Genomic DNA, 22,369 nt, shown 5'->3' with positions numbered 1-22,369 from the left:
GTACACCGCAAACCTTTTTTAGAGGGGATTCGGAAGATTCTCTAAAGCCTTCTCTAAATATTTGTTTATACAATATTTTTTTAGTGTTGAGTGTTTTATGGTATTTGTTTAATTAAGCTGACTTTAGCCGTTTCGCCACAGTACATTTTTGAAAAGCTGCCTAAAATTAGCATTTAAATTTTTGTCAAAATTCTGCATTCCCTTTAAGCTAGTAAAATAATAAAATCGACAAATTCGAAATATTTAATATTTATTATATAGTACAGTCTCTTATGTTTACGCTTAGAAATTCTAGAGCAAAATATGTCTTCCACTTGATTTACTTATCCAATAGTTTCTCATGTTCTTGATAGTTGACATTGCTTTGTTGTTTATTTTGTTTTTATTATAAGGCCACATTTACTGATATATATACTCTCATATATATAGGCATATAGGATTTTCAGGTTTAGCTCAGCTAATATACTTTAAAGAGTCGTACAAATCTATTTACAAAAATACTCGTACAATACATTTGATGGGCTTCCCGTTGGGAATGTGTAACGGGGGAGGCGGGCGGGAATCGGTGTCAGAACTCAACTTTGTTCGCAGCTTTAGGATTACATATACGAGAAATCGAATACTGATCTAAACTATTGGAACGTACCTACATAACGACTATTCAGGAATGTATATCGAAAGAAATCCGATATGATATATCGACAAAAATATCGCCTTTATATCATATCGAAAATATCAAAATTTTTTGTTAAATCGCGTTTAATGTAAAAATCTATATGATTGAAAAATATCGGAAAAAAATTTGGTATCTAATTTTTCACCGATTATATTGGTCCGATATAACACATAAAATACCGATTTATATAGTCAAATATCGATATTTTCTGATCAGTTGTATATAAACTACAAGAATAAATAGACAACGAAATTATTAACTAACTAAAGCGTAGACAGGAGGATCGATCGGATGAAGCCTGGTTGCTGCTGTTTGCTTTGAGCACCTTGAGACGTAACCGTAACTTGGGTGGAACTTAGGACGAAACATTGCATTACTTTTACAGCTAAGGTGTATATGGGCGGATTTAAAAATATCTTTCGTTTGCTTTGCTAATTATCAACTCAAACTATATAAGTCGTTCCTCCGGCGGCGGCTTCAGCACATTGTCCATTTCCAGCCTCGGGTTGCAGTACTCCTGGGCGCTGGGACTGTAGGTGCCTCGGGTGGCTCGCTTGTTCCGCGCCATCACCAGAAAGGTCCCCAAAAGGGCGCCGGCAATCAGCAGCAGAACAACCACCACAGGTATGACAATGATGGCAATGTCCGTTGTTGAGGGGCCGTCCTCCTTCGCGGTGATCTAAAAGATAATCCAGGATATTAGTTGGAAAATGAGATATATATGTATTTTTAAAATATTCCTCAACTCACCGGTGCCGTGCAGTTCTTGCCCGTGAATCCCTCCAGGCATTCGCAGTAGTAGTCCGGCTTGTCGCCGCAGGCCTCTACGCAGCGTCCGCCATTGGCGCACTTATCCGTGGCATTGCAGGGATCCGTGAAGTTGCAGTAGGCGCCGCAATACGGTTTCTGGCAGATGCACTGGAAGGAGCCGCGCTTGTTAAAGCAACGCCCCAACCCCCCGCAGTACTCGTTCTCCACACTGCACTCGTCGATGTCGTTCTCGCAGAGTACGCCCTCGAATCCAGTGCCCTGGCAATGGCATTCAAACTTGCCGACGAGATCTTTGCACTGTCCGCCGTTTTGGCAGGGATTGGACTCGCACTCGTTGATGTCCTGCTCGCACAGGCGACCTGTGTAACCCAGGCTACACTTGCACATGGGTGCCTGAGGGGGGAAATACGGAGTTTATAATGCCAAGGGAATATCCCAAGTTATATTCTATATACTTACCGGTCCCGTGGTCAGGCAGAGACCTCCATTATCGCAGGGCGTTCGCTCGCAGAAGGGAATGTCACACAGCGGTCCTTCGAAGCCCGTTACGCAGGTGCAGGTGAAGTTATTACCCGTGGAGGCATCTGTGGTAAGGGAATGCCAATGTCAAGACCAAAGCTTGGATATATAACCCTATATTATACTCACTAAAGCCATTCTCGCAGGTGGATCCGTTTCGGCACGGCTCGTTCTCGCAGGTCATCTGCTTGAGCACTTCGCACTGCGGACCCGTATAATCCTCCGGACAGTCGCACACGTAGGCGGCTATCAGATCCGTGCAATTGCCACCGTTATGACACGGCTGGTCTGCACACTCGTCGGTGTTCTGCTCGCAGTGGAGACCCTCGAAGCCTGGCTGGCACTGACACTGGAATGCGGCCACCAGATTAATGCAGGTGCCATTGTTCTTGCATTCCGTGTCCAGACACTCGTCAATATCCGTGCCACAGTCATCGCCCTCGAAGCCAGGCTGGCAGGTGCAAGCATACTCATCCGAGGCAGCTCGACAGAAGCCGGCATTCTTGCAGTCCGACTGAAAGCACAGAATGCAGCCCTCCTCCGGCCGTGTGGCATTTAGACGGAACTGAGCCTTAAGCTGCACGGACACGTTCTCGGTGCGCGGATAGAGCTCGGCATTGGAGAAGTAGGGCAGCAAAAGATCGCCCACCCTTGCCTCGCCCACACAACCCTTAAACTGAGAGCCCTGCTGGGCGGACAGCGTGGACCCGCGGGCCTGTCGCGACTCTGGCATGCCACCCAAGTATATCTGGGTGCTGCTGGCAATTAGGTACTGGATGGCCGCTTGGTCAATATCAACCGAGAAGGCTGGAGCCGGATCCACCATCGATTCCCAGCCCTTCCAGCCGCCTTCCAGCTTTCCGTTGTGGGCCCTCAGATAAATGCGACTCCATTCGCCGTCCGTATTCTCCTTCTCGAAGCGAGTGGACTCGCCAAAGTGCAGCTGGCTTAGCTTCCAGGTGATGGTAACTCGGCCACCGTTTACGCCAATCTCAAAGAAACTGTCCACATTGTCGATATACAGCAAAGTGCCTCCGGCCCGGGTGCGGTACGCTATGTCAATGACCGGTTTCAGGGTCTGTTTGGGAGCAGTCTCACCCACTATCTCCTCGGATGGCTGTTCCTGGAAGTAGAAGAACGCCAAAGGAGAGCGCTCCTGTCCCGTGAACGTGGTGTTTGTCAGACACTCGTAGCCGTCGTCCAGATTCTGGCAGACACTCTGCCCAGGGCACGTGACCAGCTGACAAAACTCAATCTCCTGGCAATCCTTGCCTTTGTACCCATTGGGACACTTGCAGCTGTAGTCGTTCCATGTGTTCCGGCACTCTGCGTTGTGTCGGCAGGGATTCTTGCGGCAAAGGTCATCGGACACGGCGCCCGGCAGCACGGATGCCCGATCGATGGTGACGGCGCCAAGGGGCTTGGCATTTGCCTGGTCATCCGTCACGTTCAGGGGATACATCTCAACGATTAGGTTGAGCGAGCCATTGCTAACCTTCACGTCTTGGATGATGCCCTTGAAGTAGTCTTTGCTGTCGTCCGCGTCCTTGGACACTGTGGTGTCTTCTGTGGGAGCTGCCACTCCCGAGCCTGGGCCCGGCTCTGTGGTGGCCCCCAGTAGGGACTCTCGGGTGGGTGCAGGCCCGCCCAAGTAGAGCACCTGTGCATCCAGCAGACCCGTCGTCGACAGCGTCTTGCGGAAGTACTCGGTGCCATTGAGCTTGACCTGCACGAGCGTCTGATTGCGCACCACCTCGATCAGATGGTTATAACCATTGTCCAGCTTCTGGCCGCCCACTGTGTAGGCCTCGGGAGTTCCGCTGAACTGCATCTTTACCAGAAGCTCGCCGCCATGCAGTTTGGCCGCCACATAAGAGTCGCCGACGTCTGAGAAGGAGATCAAATGAGGTCAGAAAGGGATTTAAAAATTTGTCGATTTCCACTTACTCTTGGTGGGCGCCTTGCGTGGATCGGTGCCCAGGTAGAAGACCTGTCCCGTAGGCTCTCGGGTTCGTATAAACATAGAGATATCCAAAATAGAACGTATGGCCCGTCTTGCCACATCAGTGGTCTCCACAATCACCGCCGAGTGAGTGGTGTTCTCGTGGCCAAAAGTGGCGGCAGTCATGTCTGAAAATAGAATAAATCAAAGAAGTTGTAGCTCATGAGCTCTACTAGTTGTTGCTGGCCACTTACTGTGCTGACAAGTGTGCCCGAAGAAGGGCCTGGGGCAGTGGCAAGCAAAGGTGTGCCACAGATCCGTGCACTCGCCATTCGAGTGGCAGGGATTCGGCTTGCATTGTTCCGTGCGCTGACAGCCACTCTGGACGTTCTCCAACTTGATGTCATCGGACGTGAAGTTGGCACTCTGCTCGTCGGGGAAAATCCATTTTCCATTGACCACAATGTCCTGCATGCAACCGACAAAAGCGGATGGCTGATGTGTAAGGTGTCTCAAGTAGGACTTCAAGTTGGGTATAGTGCCGCCTAGATAGGTGCGTGGAAACGAGGGCTGGCTATTGTTGGCCGTTTCGTAGGAACCCACCGGATAGATGGCCTGTTCATCGTTGGCGGAAAGCACTAAATGTGATGTATTAATGGCCACAAACACCTTGTGCCAATTGCTGTCATTCAGCTTGGAGCCAATGAAAACGCCCTCCCACTTGTTCAGCAGGGAAGAGTGCAGATTCAGCCGGCCGTTGATCAGCTCCAAAATGTAGCTAACCGGTTCATTCTTCTCGCCGGAGGTGCCAAAGGCCAGAACTCCATTGGGTAGAGTGGTTCTGAACTGCAAATTAATGTCATAGCCCTCCTCGCGCTGGGTCTTCACCGAAATCAAACTGCTGGCCACCATAGACAGAGTGGTTGTCCTCTCGCAGGTGTTGCCCTGGAAACCATTTTCACAGGTACAATTGAACTTGTGCACGTTTTCGTTGACCAAATACGGCAGACAGGTGCCGTTATTTAAGCAGGGCTAAAGGATTAAGAAGAAGAATAGGTAATTAATGCGTTTATTGGATTCAAGGGATCCTGTGACTATAGTCTTACATTCGTTGTGCATCCCTCTAGTGGCACCGAACAATTTTTGCCCCCAAAGTTGGCATCGCAGTCGCAGGAATAGTCATTGATCTCGTCATAGCAGGTGCCATTCTGGCAAGGATTATAGCGATCGCATTCATCTATGTTGATCTCGCAGTGGGTGCCCTCGAATCCGGGTTCGCATTCACAGGTATAGGCGCCAATCTGCCAAAGGAAAACCAGGATTAGACATACTAAGCTTCATCTCTCAAGTAGATTTTCCTTACCCCATCATTGCAGGTTCCATGCTTGCTGCAAGGATTGCTCTCGCACTCGTTTATATTGATCTCACAGTTTTTGCCAATGATGCCCGGCACACAAACACACTCGTAGCTAGGGATTACAATCAAGATAAGCCCAGGAAATGATTTGAAATTCAGTTTGATGACTTACCCGCTGGCATTTTCGTAGCTGAAGTTCTGGCTAAACACCTTGGGCAGATCCGTGTTGTGGCTCAACTGATACAATGTCGTGTTGGATCGCTCCAGGCAGTTGCTGTTGTACTGGCAAGGATTGCTCTCGCATTCGTTAATGTCTTGATCACAGTTCTTGCCCTTATACCCCACATGACATTCGCAGAAGTAGTCCTTGACCTGGTCAATGCACTTGGCCCCATTCTGGCAGGGATTCGAGATGCACTCATCGATGTTCAGCTCACAGTTCTCGCCGTTGTAGCCAGTGTCACTGCAATCGCAACGGAAGCCACCTAGCTGATCGATGCAATGCCCGCCGTTTAAGCAGGGATCTCCCACGCAGTCATCGATGTCAATGTCACAGATGCGACCCGTCATTCCAGGGATGCAATTGCAGGTGAAGTTGTTAATCATGTCGATGCAGGTGGATCCGTTTGAGCAGGGATTGCTGATGCATTCGTCAATGTCAACCTCGCAGTTCTCCCCTTGATAGCCCGGCTGACAGACACATTCGTAGGCATTGATCTGGATGGATTAAGGAGTAAACATCACATTTTATATTTCAACTTATTAAAAATAAATAAAACCAAGTCTAATTTTAAACTACTAAAGTAGGAAATACTAGTATACTAGCATATTCTAGGACTTTTCTAAGCAAAGGCACAGGAAATGTAAAATAACCTAGCTAAGGGACACTCTAGGAGTCTTGGAAAGCGTTTTCCACCCACTCACTTGTCTCAATATCCGATGCTTTCCGTATTTAAAGAAAAACAACTAGTACACTTTAGTAACAGATACACCTTCGGGTGACACCAGATGGCATAATCGGACTTAATTCCGACTGCCCTTTACCTTACCTTATTGTGGCACGTGGCTCCGTTGAGGCAAGGAAAGCTAAGGCATTCGTCCACATCCGAGTCGCAGTGGATGCCGGTGAATCCGGGTGTGCAGTAGCACTTGTACGATCCCTTCTCGTTCTTGCAGATGCCGTTGCCACAGATCTTGGGATGAAGGGTGCACTCGTCAACGTCGTTTCCACAGGTGCGCCCGGTCCATCCTCTAGTGCACTTGCATTCATAGTCCCCGTTTGGAAGATCTACACACTCCCCGCCATTTTGACAGGGTTGGGTCGCGCACTGGTTGCACACCTTGTTCTCCGGACAGAGGCACTGGTTCTGGGCACAGACCATCGGCTCCTGACAGTTCAAGGGTGAGCAGTTTTCGGCCTTCTCGCAACGATCGCCGGAATAGCCCACGGCACAGTAGCAGTGGGTTCCATTCATTGAGCAGGTTCCACCGTTCAAGCACTTCCCATTGGTGGCATTGCAGTTGATGGGGGTCAGGGCCAGAGCGGCCACACCATCGCCGGTGCTCGTTTGACAGTTGTAACCTGGGATTTAAGATTCAAGATTAGTAAATGCTCGAGAATATCAGACAACCCATGGTAAAAAATTATTTTCTAATAAATTAACTCAAAGAATTTCAAGTGTTTACCAAATATCAATTGATTATGCTTAAATCTACTTTGGTATGTATTTACAGTTAATTTTATAGGGGTTGCACTAAAAGTTTATACAATATACGTTTTGCTTTTTTAAGCTAGAGCCTCTATGTGAATCCAAAATGAACAGCCAAAAATGTTAGGCCACATAAAACTTATTCAGGATTGTTTCAGAAATAACTTTAAAATGGTTTCAAAGATTACAAAATTCCACCAATTTCTGTGTCACTCTGTATAAATATTTTATAAAATTCTTGCTATTATTATTATTATTATATAAATTAATGCTGATATGGAGCAACTTTGAAACAAAGGTTCAATAATGAAATATTTCATTGGAAACACGTTTAAAGAACGTGCTTTGGCATAGAATTTATATAATAAAGCTTTGTCTGGCGTTTAAGTAATGTTTACAAAAATATTTATAAATTAATTAGGTTTAAAATCAATATGTTTAATTCTGAGTTGTAGGATTCAAGCAAGACTCTAGCCTAGATCAATATAATTTAAAGAAAAAACAACCAACTACTAAGGCCAATAACCGCATTCAAATTTAACTCAATTAAGCGGGCTAAGTGGTACGGCATGCACACTTTTAGGACAACCCTTTTGCCGCTGCTGCGGCGGGGTAACATAATGGATATATGTATATATATGCCAAACCTGTGTATCCGGCGGCACAGATACAGGTATAATTGCTACTATGGCCCAGGCAGGTGCCACCGTTTAAGCAGTTTTCTTGGGGACATGCATTCAGGGAGGCCGAGCGTTGGGTTGGTGACTGGTTGGGATGTTCTTGTGCTTTTTTGGTAGTTGTTGTTGTAATTGTTGTTGTTGTCGTTGGTGTTGTTGCAATTGTTGTTCTGATTGTTGGTGGAATCTTAGTTGTTGTTAAGATTGGAATAGGTATTTCGGTAGCAATTATTGTCGTTCTCGTTGTTGGCTGTGGCTCTGGTGTCGGTGTGGTTGTTATTGGCAAACAGTGACCAATTGGGCCTAAATACCATTATAGCCATTTTCCCATTTTACGTCATAGCGTTGTTTTTTTGTACAATATAAAATTAATGGGTATTAGGTTATAGCAAATACATCGGGGAAAATATATACATGTTAGTACTGTGTGGCATTTCGTGGGTATTATCAACAAAGCAAGATGAAAATAATACTGAGATTTGCAAAGGTTTCAGAGAGTTTTAATACACTTTAAAAAGTTAAATTATGCAATAAGTTTAGCTCTTCTAGACTATTAAAAGCTCTAAAAAAACCCCCAGTGAACTTTGTCCACGTACTCAGTTTTAGCTCACAACGCTTGCGTTTGAGCCACTCGGGCGATATGTAGCGCTTCTTCTTTTCGCTGGGACACAACGTGGAGTCCAGCATCTCCACCTCGAGAGGAGTCAGCGGCTCCAAATCGGAAGCTTTTTTTTGTATACATGTACATTAAACATATTAAATTTTAAGCAGCAAAAAACCATTACCCATGACCCCTTAGAAAGCAAATGAGACATGCATGACCCGCAACCGGTGGCAAAATAGAACTTGTAAACTCACCCGATGAGCCTGGCTTACACACGCACTTGCCGCCGACGCACTCAGAGTCGATGGGGCACGGCTGGGCACAGCTCGGTGCCAGCTGACAGAGCTCTCCACTGTATTCCGGTGGACATATGCACTGGAAGCCTATGGGCTTATCCACACAGGTGCCGCCGTTGAGGCACTGCTGTGTCTGACAGGTCATGGGTCGATCACAGATCTCGCCGCCCCAGCCGTCCAGACACTGGCAGGTGTACGAGCCGTAGGTATCGAAGCATTGGCCGCCATTCAGGCACGGATTCTTGTCGCACTCGTCAATGTTAGTCTGGCAGAAGGCTCCCATGTAGCCGGTGCCGGTGCAGTCGCAGCTGAATCCATTAATCCGATCGATGCAGCTTCCATTGTTTTGGCACGGATGCGAGGCACACTCGTCTGTATCGATTTCGCACCTTGCTCCCGTATATCCTTTGGGACACTCGCAGGTAATCGCCCCACTTCCTCCCTTGACCACGCAGGCTCCGTTGTTCAGGCAGGGATTCGTCTGGCAGAGCGGGTGGATGTTAACCTCCGTCTCGCAGTGCTGGCCACTATGGTTGGCATCGCAGAAGCACTGGTAATCGCCGCGAGAATCCTCCAAACAGGATCCACCGTTCAGACAAGGATTTTTGGCGCAGGGTGAACCGTGGTCCTTTTGGCAATTTTTGCCCGAGTAACGGGCGGTGCAGCGGCAATCGTAACCTTCGGAACTGGATGAGCAGGTTCCATGGCCCATGCAGGGATCGTTCAGACAGTAGTTATCCGGCAGGCGGGTGAAGAGATCATGATCGCTGCAGGGACCAGGAGTCAGGGGGCAAGCTCCAAAGACCACATTTTGCACAGTCGAGTTGTTTACAAACTGGAGACCAGGACCATCCAGGAGGCAGCCGGAGAAGGAGTTTCCGAGTATCAAGATGGCATCCTTGTAGCCGATATCCTGGTTCGTTAAGAACTGACTGTTGTATGTGGAGTTGGCTATGGAAGATTGATGGGAAATAAATCAGTATAGAAAAAAGAGTTATGGGTAGATTACCAAGTAAATGTGCATATTTTTTAAAACATTTTATGAGTCTACAGTTCTCTTCTCCAATCGTTAAATTGATTTTACAAATGAGTTCATCATTACCCCCATCCTCTTGTCCTATTTTTCCAGTACAATTGCATGGCTTAACCCTCGCGATGTGATTCGCTTTTATTTGTCTTGCAACATTTCACGTTTCACAGCCGGACACGACCCCGTTTAAACGGCTTGCGACTTGGGGATTGGGGAGACAAAGACTGACGGGATTTAAACTTACCAAATATGCTTGCCGCACGATCCACGTGCAGGTAGAGATTGCCATACTCGTACTTGAACTGCAGCGTGTGCCAGCGGTTGTCCAACAGCTGGTAGGGCAGCTTGACATCCAACCGATTGTTGGGTCCATGGACTGCCGGTCCAGCAAGGGAGATTTGCAGAAAGTCATTAAGCACTGAGATTACAATAGAGTTCTTGTTGTATTGCTGGGCAAGGATCTCGCCGCCACGGCAAGAGCGGAAGCTAATAGCCGAGTGGTCCCAAATGGGCATCGGTGTGGTCAGGCGGAGGTAAGTGGAGCCGTTGAAGTACGCCTCCTTGGTCTGAACCTCCACGGAGGCGACATCTGCAAGAGAAGATCAAGATTGCCAGGGTTAGTGGGATTAAAAAAGTTACAGTTGAAGAAAAAGGATTTTCTTTTTAAATATCTATAATTAGGTCTTAGTCATAAGTTTATAAATAATGTCACGAATAATGTTAAATACATAGAACATTAATTTTCTTTTTTGTTTTTATAGAAACAATTGATTTTCAACAAAAGTTAATCGTTATAAATTTAATTTCAGTGCAATTTTTCTGCTGATTGTAAAAGACTGATGGGTGAAATGTATAAAATAAATGCATGACAAGGCCAGGTCGGTCCGGGCCAAGTCGGGCTCCCATTTAACTAATCGCATTTCATTCGCATTTGGCCAACGCATTTGTAACCGTAGACTTCCTCATTTCGCGTATTTGGCACACGGCAAATGGCCAATTGGTTTACTTTGGCTTACATTTTCCCAGTGCTGTCTGCTTCAGCATTTTCGCCGCGTCTTCGCCCATTGCTGCTCGATGCTCTCTGCCACTCTGGCTAAGAAAGTGTTTTGTCTTTTCGAGTAGCATTGACCAAATTAGACGAGTTGCCATGGCCCGGCACATGCCACTTAAGTGGTAATCAGTTAGAGGCCCCCTTCTTTCCAACTTTCATTTGCGCTGATCACCAAAGCGCAGAATAAATTCCCCCAGCAGTAGGAAGAAAATAACAAAAGATGAACATAAAAACCAAAACAGAAGCCACCATAACAGACTCCAAGTGTTTTTTTGCAACATTTTCAAACCAAAAACCAAAGAGAGCCAGACACTCAAATAACGAGCTTTCTTGGTCCGAGTGCACAAGGCGTAAAAATTAGCAAAAAACGAAATATGAATGTACCATATGTACATGAAAAAAATACATGTTCATAAGCTGGTTTTCATCAATACACCAAAGATCGCTGCGAAAAATCGAAAACAAAATCATGAAACGGAAAGAAAGTGGCACAGGAAAAAGTGATTAGAGAAAGGAAACTAAAACAAAAACATAGGGAAATTAGTTTATTTTGTATTAAAGTAATGAGTCTTGTAAATTGTAATACGAATGATTTCCATATAAGCGCATCAGGAAAGATTTTGTTAAATAAATTTCTTAATTAAATGCATTTCTGATAGCTTACAGAAAATTACTTTATAGAAATTTTAAAACTTTGTACGTATTCCATCGAATACATTCATCATTAAGTTAAGAAATAATATAAAACATTATTTTCTCAAGTTTTTAAGAAAGTCTTGAGAAGGTTAAGTACTACTTAAGATAATATTCATTATAAGCTTTTAATGTTATTACTTTAAATTAAACATTTTAGCATTAAAAACACTATGTTTCTTAATAGACATTTTTATAAATGAAAGCTTTGTTTTTTAAGCTAATTTTGGCATTCAAAAAGCTAAGATTACCTCAACTATTTCAATGGCATCGTTTAAGTAAATTGCCAAAAATAAAAGTGTAATGTTGCTCTTTGAATATATATACATATGTATATATTTTTCACATCCCTCACTCGAGAAAACATCTTTTTAGCACCTTCTGGCCGAAGGGGTGAACCCGTCGTAGATCCGCTGTGCCCTTTGGGCTGCCCTGACCCATGGCCGGCACGGGCTTAGAAGGCGCTCGGAAGACCTCGACGGAACCTGAACGACGCCGCTCTGACGTTAACATACAGCGGGAAACCAAATACAATACTTTATGAGGCCATCGATTTTGCCGCCTCCTCTTGCGCACTCTTCGCAAACATTTTATTTCGTATTTAAAGGCGATTTGCTATTTGCATTGACAGTTTGGTTTAGAGACCGTTTGGTGTGTTCCATGTGTGTGTGCCAGGTGCGAAAGGGGAGTGTTTGGGGGCAGCCTATGTGTACTCAGTGAGTGAACAACAAGTAAATAAGCCCCCAGCAAAGTAGCTCATAATTATATTATACTCACGTACGAAACTATGCAGAAAAATATTCAAAAGTTAAGAGGCAAAAATGCTATAAAGTACACCGAAAAAATTTAAGAAAATTAAAAGAGGCTTGATAACATAAAATAAATAATTAAGTATGCTTTGCTTAAATACTTTGATAAATATATGTATGATGCATAATAAATAAAGTTGTGCGATGTACTCTTAAATTTAAGTATATTCAAATGACAATTAGATAAGTTTAACCTATCTGTGCCTTGCTCGCACTCATTTAACTTGGTTAGACTAGTCATAACTTTAACTTCAAACATATTTTCCTAGGATTTATTATGTTTAACTTAGTTTGTTTGAATTTTTTCTCAGTGTAAGCATTCAGAAGCTGAATTATAGATCTACCTCTTGGCTTGGTATGCGCATTTGTATAATCGCGGACGTCAATGTGTTTGGCCGTAAGAAACGGAACGGAAATTTCATAATCAAACCACACAGAACAACTCCATTTCAATCTTTTAGATACATACATATATACTTTTGAGTGGTTTCGGACAACCGTTTGACTTTGTGTTTCTTTTTTGTTTGTTTTCTATTTGAGTCATTAATGACTCGACTTTGACTTCGAACTGGAAACTGCAAAACTCAAGCTTAACTTGGCTCCAAAGACCGAGCAATTCTGCTTAGCGGTGCCATAAAAGAAACAGTTTAATAGGTTCTTTCGGGCTCTGGCAAGAAAAGAAATGCTTCTTAAGCTTTTAATGATGTCTCGCTTGGAGTGTTTCGGGGACAAAGATGCTTTTGTGCCGGTTCTAAAGCAGGGGTGTGGCAAATGGCCAAGATCTTTCAAATGTAAATGAACTTTTAAGTAATAGTTTGTTAGTTAAAGGTTCTAGCATTTTTGAGATTTAAAGGAGATTTATTTTGAAGCTTATGATCTATTGTTGGAAGATATAGAGAGTTATACTTAATTTACAATTAAAAAGCTGAGACATTTTCTTAATTTTTCCTTCGTTTTTATATTCTCTTGCAAGGTATTATATTTTTAGTCAGAAGTTTGCAACTAAGTGTAGGAATATTTTCCGAGCCTAAATGATCAACTTCAACCTTGACCCCTAATCCAATTGTAATCTGAAAGGGTATACAAATTTTATCGTGTCGAAGTTAGCTTCCTTTTATGTTAACTTAATAAATACCTACAAGCAAAGTTTCGCTTATTATTATTTTGATTTCCCAACCATACTTAGGTAAATCTTCCAATTTAAAAGAGAAAACGCTCGAGTTCATCAATCTATAGGAGATATAATCACTCTTCTCAAGTTCCCCAGTTCGGACTTCCCGTTGTATTTTAACACAAAAAAGTGTTTATGCAAAGTGCATTGCGCTAAAGTCACGCAAAATGTTGGAAAAAGGAAACAACAACAGCAGATTCCTGGCTCGCCCACACACACTCACAAGCACTCACACCTCAAGATGGCTCAAAAGGAGGTGGGGGACCAGAGACCCAGTTAACAAAAAACATTCAGCATTCATTGCAACACTTGCAATACAACATAAGTAGATGTATGCAAATTAGCTCAGCTTGCATTGCATTGCTTTGCTTTGGTTTTGGCCCCGGCTTTGCCTTTGCAGTTTGTGTTTTGTATTTTGTTTTTAACGTTGCATTCTGTTGGTATGACTAATCGGCGTCTGCATATGCAAAACAACACCAAGTACGTAAAAAACGGGTGTTGTGCCGTCACACACTCGCGGTCAGCATAAAAGTAATATAATTGCCGCTTCTCGCCCTTAAAAAAACATGGATATTATATATATTGAAGCAAAATGTACTCCATGAAATTCTAACAAAAAAAAAAAATAATAATAATAATAATAAATAAATAATAAAGAATATGCTTACTAAGAATGTTTTATTTCTCAAAATAATAATATTTACCCATTTGATAAGATAAACTAATACAAACAAAATACACTTTTAAGATAGTGGGAAACGTTTCTATCTTGCTTAAATATTTTGTTAATAAAGAACAAGAATTTTGGTATTCGACATTGTAAGTTAATATAAGGATAAGATTGATTTGCTTTTTCTTAAAACTATAACGGCATTTGTATGTCTAGGTTTCTAATTGTATTTCTAATTATGGCTTGGTTTATTGTCATTTAAAATAGGGAGTAATATTTTACCCCAAAACCCTAATTTATATCCCCTTTCGTAACTCATCTTTATATTAATTGTGAAATTACTTAAATGTTTTTAAGTCATATTACAACGATGACAGCTGTCTACATATTTAGTATAGTTAACACATTTCTAGCTTTTAAATTAAATGCAGTCTCGATGATTGATCTGTTGTTGTCCCAATACGGTTTTTGTTTGGTGTCCCGCTCCCATCCAAACTTTCTAAGCGCTGTTGTTTCGCTGCTGGCACTCTGGAAATTGCAGCTGAGTATTAGCTTCCCTGGAAAACGTTGCAGCTTCTCCTCCCCCCCTCCATGTGAGTCCAACCCTTAGCCCAAGTCCGATGTTTGGCCACAACAAAGCACGTTGCACGTTGCTAACTGGGCTAACTTGGACGGTTGCCCGGGATTGTTTACTGCTTCATCTTTCCCCTTTTCTCCGTGCACAAAAAATAATAGTTTTTATACTTTAAATTTATATTGAAAAGATTTAAAAAAGAGTTTAATTAAATTTTTAAATATATATATTTTTAAATGTATTTATTCATATAATCAAAACGGGAAGAAAGGTATCATTGTCATCTTTTCTGACATGATTAATGCATTCAGAATATAAATCTACTATCTTAACTATGCTCCTTAAAATTATATTACAAAATTAAATTATATAATTGAGATTGGAAAAGTATAAAATGTTTATTACAAGGGCTTAAAAACATTATATATATAGTTAAAAAAGGAAAATACTTAAAAAAAAAATTAGGGTATGGGGAAACATTTTCAATGAAAAATTATAGCAAGTCATTATAAACTTTGGGTATTAAAATAGTTTCCCACTAATTTTTTTCACTGTACTTGTTCTTCTTCTTTCTCGTGCGGATAACTCTCTGCATTTGGTCATACTTCAATTGTTTTACCTCAGTTTGGCGTGTATGTATGTGTCCGTCTGTGTTGCCTCACATACCAACCCACACAAAAAAGTCTGTTTTTTTATATTCATTATTGTTGCTGCCTTTAATTTTTGCTCTAAATACTTTTTACTTTTTCATTGCTTTTGTGTAACAAAACGCCTACGAAAAAGTTTCATTTTGCACTCGATTGTTTTGTTGTTTTCTTTCCGCTTATCGGATGTTCAGAAGTTGCATAAATTATTTTTGACCGATTTTACTTTTTTTCCGTTTCTGTATTTCGTTTGTTGTTAGCTTCAACAACAACAGCAACAATAATTTGTATTGTCTAATTAAATACGAACTTTTTTAATTGCACTTTAATTGTTGCGTTTTCGTTTTCATCTTTCGGTCTCTGTTTGGTTTTTCTCTACAGAAGGAAAAGTGAAAACGTGTCGCGATTAAAATTTAATTATAGCTTGTTGATAATACGATTATCGAGAGGGCTTAATTGCATTTGATGTTCAATGATAACGAGTAGAGATTATATATAATGTGTAAATGATCATGTGACCAAAAGGTTTCTCTGGGCATTTATTAATTTATTAAGGGGGTCTTCTCATTGGGCAACTTTTTTTTTTCAATTTTTTTTTTTTTTGCATTTATTTATAGCTTGGGATGGTGTGTATATGTCCCCAAAAGGATTTTTAGAAATTCGAAATACTTTAGAAGATACAGCCTTTTTTGTGAAGCAAGATCTATGCAAAATGAGCTTTTTTCAAACTTCAAACGCGTTTATCTCGAAACCACGTTTTTCGAACTGGCGGCCATGATATCTCCAGTTCAACTGAACCGATTTTCATGAAACAAAGTGGAATCGACGCAGAATTGTCACCATTTTCGGCTGACGGAACAGATTTTTTTTTAAATTTTTTTTCTATTTTTTTTTACACTAAACTACAAAAAAAACGCCTGAAATCGAATTTTTTTTTTGAATGGCCGCCATTTTGTTTTAAAAATTTTAAAAAAAAATCTGTTCCGTCAGCCGAAAATGACATCTATTCTGATTATAACCCCGTTTTTATTTTTCATTTCGGACGCTCTGGAGACCCTGAATCGTGGCCGCCAGGACGACACCTTTTTTTTCGACCACCAAGTTTGAAGTCTCATTACTCTTTGAACAACCCTCGTATCGAGGCAAGAACAACTTTTTTAGTTACTTTGAACATTTTTGAATACAATAAATAAAAAAAGTTTTTAATTATTCTTTGCGTTTTCAAATAAGAATTTTTTTAAAAAGGGTCCAAAAAACGGCTTTTGAATGAGAAGACCCCCTTAAATAAATTTTAAATTACGAAATAAAATTAAATAAATATTGAGCGGAAACTACTAATATTTTTAATTTTGTATTAGGGGAAAAATGTCTGTTTTTAATGAACTAATTAAGTTTCGACTAACTTTGGAAAATACAAAATAAATTTGAATATACATATATTGAGCGGAAACTAAAAAAGTTAATTATCAAGTGCCAAAAATGGATTCTGGGAGTTTTTATGTATGATATAAGATTTCCACAGAAAATTGAAAAAACTCTTGTTGCACAACCGATAAAAAAAACGCCTTAAAGGTGTATAATCTCCATTGAGTATGAGTTCTTTGTTGCGTTTCCTGAAAGGCAACTAATTTCTTCCCAAGATTAGTTGGTTCCCATGTCCAATGCTCTATTCCCTAGTAGACCTTACACACTATCACCTCTTTCATGTCTGACTGCACTTTAGACCCGAAGAATACTTAGCTCAGGGCGATCATTTGTTCCAACACCTTGTTGTGAAGATGAGAGAGAACGCAAAGAAACGAAACTGAGATGCGAACGCGTTCCCACACTAATTTCCGCTTTAACTTCCAAGAAATGCGGTGAGGAAATATTTTTAAATATTTAAATAAAACCGCTTCTATTATACAATGTGGTAACAATACATTCAAGCGGTCAGAAGCTAATTAGTTTTGATAAATAAACGTTTCCCATGACAGCTGGAGATTAGCAGCAACAAAAACCCCAAACCCGCACCCACTATAAAGTCGAGTGTCCCAATACATTCAACGGTTTAGCTCTCAGAAAATTGTGCACAAAGAGAAAAAATAAATTGGCACGAACTCTGAATAATCGCAATATCAAAGCATATCATATTTTGATATCAACACGAGTGCGAAAACTTTGAGACAACAATACAAATCTTAGAATGGAAATGAGTTCTTTCATTCTTTGTTGATACTTATTATTTAGGTGTGACTTGTTCACATTCTTTTGAGTGACTTTAGGTACTTTTATAATTCATATTATCAGTGATCTTGGTCTATATTTTGTGATAAAAATAAAGTCATGACTTTTTTCTCTGTGCGACTTTTCATTCACGTACAAACAGTTAACGTTTATTTTTTAATATCTTCGTTCTGGGAAGACCTAACTGAATCTACGGCGTGAAGACAGCCCAAAAATAAATGCTTAGAATTGAGCACACTTAGAAATAGACTCAGAGACAGTCGGCTCTCCCCCGCTCTAAGGCGCCGCAGATTTTTTTTCAGCCTCTTCTGCGCAGGCGCACCTGGGAACCAGTTTTGTGGCCAACAACAATCGGCCCTTGTACATTCTGTGGGCCTGGAAAAAGGGGCTGCCAGACCCGTTCACAAACTGGCACAAAGCAATGAACTGTTGAATAAAACAAAACCGAAAACACGCCTGAGAATCTTTTCCGGTGCGTCCCCAAAGAGCAGCACCAACCAGATCCCACGGAACGAACCCTCGAACCCCAGAACTCAGTCTGGGCAAACACAGACTGCTGCGGGAGAAACGCAGCCAGTGGGCGTTGCACTACGGTAAGGTTTTCAAAATAAATTAAGAGCTATGAGTAATTATGAAAACATTTATGTACTGTGGATATCAAATCAGGAAATGACTTAACACTCTCAGGAGAAGTTCAAAGAGGCGATTTACCTTTCGTTTCGACGTAGGATAAATAAATAGTCATGCTATCTAAACAAGAGCTTTTATTTTTATGCATTATAAATAAAAATAACGAATCCATAATCTTTTATGAATGTATGGAAAAGTTTTGACTTTTAAAATATATATTTGAGCAAAAGAAATAACGTCCGAAAACAATGTTTTTATAATTTTACTTTTATTGTGAGGAAAATCATTCATGAAGCCCATATTAGTCGTAATTTTTCTCTGAATATGTGTCAAAATAGTACAAACCCCGCTTTATTTAAATAAAATTATTTTAATGATTTGAAAATATAAATAAAACCTTTCACTAATACTATCTCAATCACTAACAAATACCTTTTATCACGCATTCTGCTTACAATAATTGACTTTAGAACCATCATTTAATTTCCCACAGCAATTATCAAACAATTTGTTCCCGATTTTTGTGCTTTTAAGCCCATCGTATTTGTTGTTGGTGTGAGTCAATGCCAACAATGGAATTTGTTGTTGCTGGTAACAGCGCGCTGCGTATGCAAATAGCGACAGATAAAACGCAACTACGTGATCACCGCGATAAAGACAATCCAAGAGACAGCATTGAACAACGCCCACAAATTTTAAACATTTGTTTGCTTGAAAATGTATAAAATAAAATCAAGTAAAAGCGAAAGCGGCAATATCTTTTTATTTTGTCTGGGTTTTTTTCTCTCTGATTTTCTCATATTTGCGGTTTTTTGTGTCGTGGTAAATTCCCAAGGTGGCTGGGCTAATCGATGCAGCCGCTGAAAACTGGCAACGCTGCAACTAAAAACTAGTAAGAACCATATTATCTTAGGTCTCGACCAAAAAATACCCTCACAGAGCATGCTATGGGTTATTGAAATACTGTAAAAATCCTTAAATGGGATTACAAAGCTAGTTACCCATCCTAAAATACACTTATTTGGAATTAACATCCCAAAGTTAAGCTCTATAGCTTTAATAATTACCACGAGTTGGTGTTTTATAGAAAGAGACACTTATATTATACATACATATACCCCCTATACTTCGATTACCGGGTATAAACTACCTCCAACCTTTAGGGACTGGGGCAAATCTGTTCTTTTTCAGTTCTACACTGGCTATTTTTATAGAGCTGGCTAACGACTTGCACTAATGGCCAGCGTCAGGCAATGGTCGCGGCCGGCTGGCTGCGTAGGCCCACGAAGCGCGGAACACAGCCCATGTCACGGCCGATTGCACTTTAACACTTGACCAGGCCAAAAGACCGGACACCGGAGACCGGAGAACGCGGGTGTGCCCATCCCGCATACAATTTCCATTCTCGATTCTCATTTATGTGGCAGTGTAGTGTATTTCCACTGACCCGCGAGGTCACGTGTTGTTATCGTTAACGCAATGCAGGTAGTTTTCTTAATTTATGTATTCCCTCCACTTTTTTTCAAAGAGAAGTGTGTACCTGCCCCGCGATTTTCCCCTGAATATGATGGATTATATCTCCGTGTTTAGGGCGGAAATTCAAAGGAAAACTAGAAAGACACCACTCTCAAAGTGAAGTTGACGCTGACGATCATCGAGATTTTATGATGGAGTCTGCTTTAAACCAGTTGTTGTGATGCATTTCAGGGATTTCCCAGCGGCGAAATGGAAAACCTCTGTCTGTCTGTCCCTTTTTTTCTTTTGTGAGTTTTCCCCGCCAGTCATTAAGCAAAGTCAAAAAATGGCTGATAAAATATATCCCCACGGTTTTCTTATCTCCTAGGCCGAAGTATTTTTGAGATTTGGCAGTGAGCAGGAGATATATTTTTGAAATATAGTATAAAGGTTGTTCAACCCTTAATAATGAAAGGGTTATCCTATTTACAATTTAAATGATAAATTATTTCTTATTTTATAAGGGAATTCTGTATTAAATATACAATATATTTACAATAAAAACTATTTTTAAGCTGATGTAAAAGTAAATTGCTTTTCTTTCAAAAGAACAAATGCCGCAACCCTTTCTATCTGAAAGGTAGTTAATTGTCTTTTATGATGGAAGCTGCTGTGAAAACCAGTTTGTTTGGTGCAGTTCAGGGCTTTCCCAACATCGCATAGGAAAACTCTCTCTCCGTCTCTGTCGCCTTTGTATGTGGGCTTTCCTTATCAAATTGCGGTCTGCTGACGTTGCGCCGGTCGCTCTTTTGCAACTGTTGTACTCTACTTTCCGGCCAAAAGATAAGATTGTGCGTAACAACAGTCGGATGGTAGGTATTGTAAATAAATAAACTTAATTTTTTAGGTCGTTTTTGCACAATCCAGTGAAAAGGTGCACAAAAAATGCTAAGAAAGCAGCCAAACTGAGACTCGGACAACATGTAACTGATAATTACACTCGATGAGTCAGCAAGAGTTTTGAATTATTAATTTTAATGTGATCATTATGTGGAGTAATCAAATTCGGAGTTGCAAACTCCTTCAAATAATAGATTTTGTTAAATATGCAGTACAAACAAATGAAAAGAAAAAAGTTGTTATGGGAAAACATGATTAAAACTAGCTAAAACACATATTTTTATGTTTCCGGGTTTATTATTAAATATGCAATTCAATTTTCAATTCGATTTTTGATTATTTTATTATTAAATTGGTTGTGAAATATACAATTAATAATGAGATTTTCAAGATAACAATAATTTTATTATTTTTTGGAACTGACTAAAAAACATAAACTTTTAGGCTTTATCTAAAATTTACCTCCCATTATAATTAAATTGGTCTGAACAGTCATAACTAAAAATGAAGAGGGTTTTAAACGTGTTCCTTATTTATTATGATTAATAGACCTGCCCAGCGACCGAGAATAATTTAACCGAATATAAATAAATACGTGATCGAAGCTAATACATTTGACGTTAAGTTTCTTATGCATTCCTTTTATTTTGACGATAAGAATGAGCACACACAACCCTCAAAAATAAAGTGAAATGAGTGGATAATTAACACAATCAAACCTCAGGTATACCATCGCCATGAGTCACTATTCTTCAAGGAAAACCCGTTCAACGAGTTTCTTGGATGCCCGAAATCAATGGAAATTCCTTTCCCCAAAATGACTTTTCCTTTGGCCACATCCCCAGCCGCACACAACAACACACACACGTGACCTGTTGCTCTTGTTTCGGAATGAGAGCTTTTGAAAACATCAGCAAATGTTTACTCCGAAAAATGCATGTGGCTCAGCAAATAATCTACTTACAGTAAAAATTATACAATTTCATTTAAAACAAAAAATTTAAAATTTTCCAGAAAAATATTTTATTTAATTAATTAAAAAGATATAGAACCCATCAAGCGATTAAAAATGTTTGTTAGATGGTTCCCTTTAAGGAGTTTTCACTGTGCCAAGAACGTTTTAACAATGTCCTCTCAGAGATCTGCCTCTCTCTCTCTCACCTGTTGCTAAATAAATTAATATGAAGAGCGGTATCCATTGAGGCGACGAAAAAACTGAAATGGCGCGCTTGAGCAAATGCGACGTTGGCGTCGTAATTTGAGCTGCGCTTTTCGTGCGGTCTCGACTTCTCGTTGTTGTTCTTGTTGTTGCTGCTTTCCTCTGTTGTTGTTTTTGTTGCTGCCGTTGTGTTGGTGACGCACTCGTGGTCATGATCGTTGATTTGTAGCCACAACTCGTATTGGAAAGGGTTTTCGTTTTACACTTTTCGTTTTGGCCAACAGTTTTCATCCAGGAGATATTTATGCATTGGGCATTGAGCTTTGTTTGTTATTATTTATTGCATTCTGCTCTTCTCTATTTCTCTATTCCCTCTCCCACACGCACACACACACACACACCTGCGACACGTTTGCCGCACTTGGCTTAGAACAGGTTTCCTTCAGTTTATATTTTTCTTTTTTCGCTAGTTGTATTATTTGCACACTTTCGCACGCGACACTTTCTAGCCTGAATTTGAATATTGAGCACAGAGATTCCGCTTCCGCTTTGAGCCAATCTAATTTCGCATTTTTTCACGCTGGCCAGAATTGTTACCCTAAATCACACACACACGCGCAGAAGAGGTGGCTTAAAAAAAGTTGAGCTTGTGTTGAGGCTGCCCTTCTGAACTGCAAGCTCACGCATACACATTGGCCAACACTAACACACGAAGCCAAACAGCCAACAACGCTAAAATAACGTTTTATTTATAATTTTCCGCGGAGCCGCGCGACGTCGTTTCTTTTTTCAAAAAATTTTCGAAT

General features: G+C 40.8%; 1 protein-coding gene across 3 annotated transcripts; it reads right to left on the bottom strand.

Annotated features, from left to right (window-relative positions):
• Positions 1-249: 249 nt before the first annotated feature.
• crb (cell polarity complex component crumbs) lies at positions 250-22,344 on the bottom strand. 3 transcript variants are annotated; one of them, XM_017164740.3, is made up of 14 exons: positions 21,566-22,344; positions 9,826-10,170; positions 8,510-9,502; positions 7,622-7,954; positions 6,315-6,847; positions 5,438-5,982; positions 5,272-5,377; positions 5,015-5,209; positions 4,163-4,940; positions 3,914-4,096; positions 2,096-3,853; positions 1,907-2,031; positions 1,427-1,840; positions 250-1,355 (listed from the first exon to the last, which is right to left on the bottom strand). In XM_017164740.3, the coding sequence occupies exons 1-14, from the start codon at positions 21,852-21,854 to the stop codon at positions 1,125-1,127; spliced, it is 6,828 nt and encodes a 2,275-aa protein (XP_017020229.1). In that variant the 5' UTR covers positions 21,855-22,344; the 3' UTR covers positions 250-1,124. The 3 variants fall into 3 exon arrangements, with proteins under 3 accessions (XP_017020229.1, XP_017020230.1, XP_070143200.1); XM_017164741.3 differs by lacking the exon at positions 7,622-7,954; XM_070287099.1 differs by lacking the exons at positions 7,622-7,954; positions 8,510-9,502; positions 9,826-10,170; positions 21,566-22,344 and adding an exon at positions 6,952-7,100 and having other exon boundaries at positions 251-1,355.
• Between the last annotated feature and the right edge of the window lie 25 nt (positions 22,345-22,369).

This window comes from Drosophila kikkawai, chromosome 3R (assembly GCF_030179895.1).
Source record: "Drosophila kikkawai strain 14028-0561.14 chromosome 3R, DkikHiC1v2, whole genome shotgun sequence".
NCBI classification, from domain to species: Eukaryota; Metazoa; Arthropoda; class Insecta; order Diptera; family Drosophilidae; genus Drosophila; species Drosophila kikkawai.
This window is presented reverse-complemented; position numbering and strand designations above follow the sequence as displayed.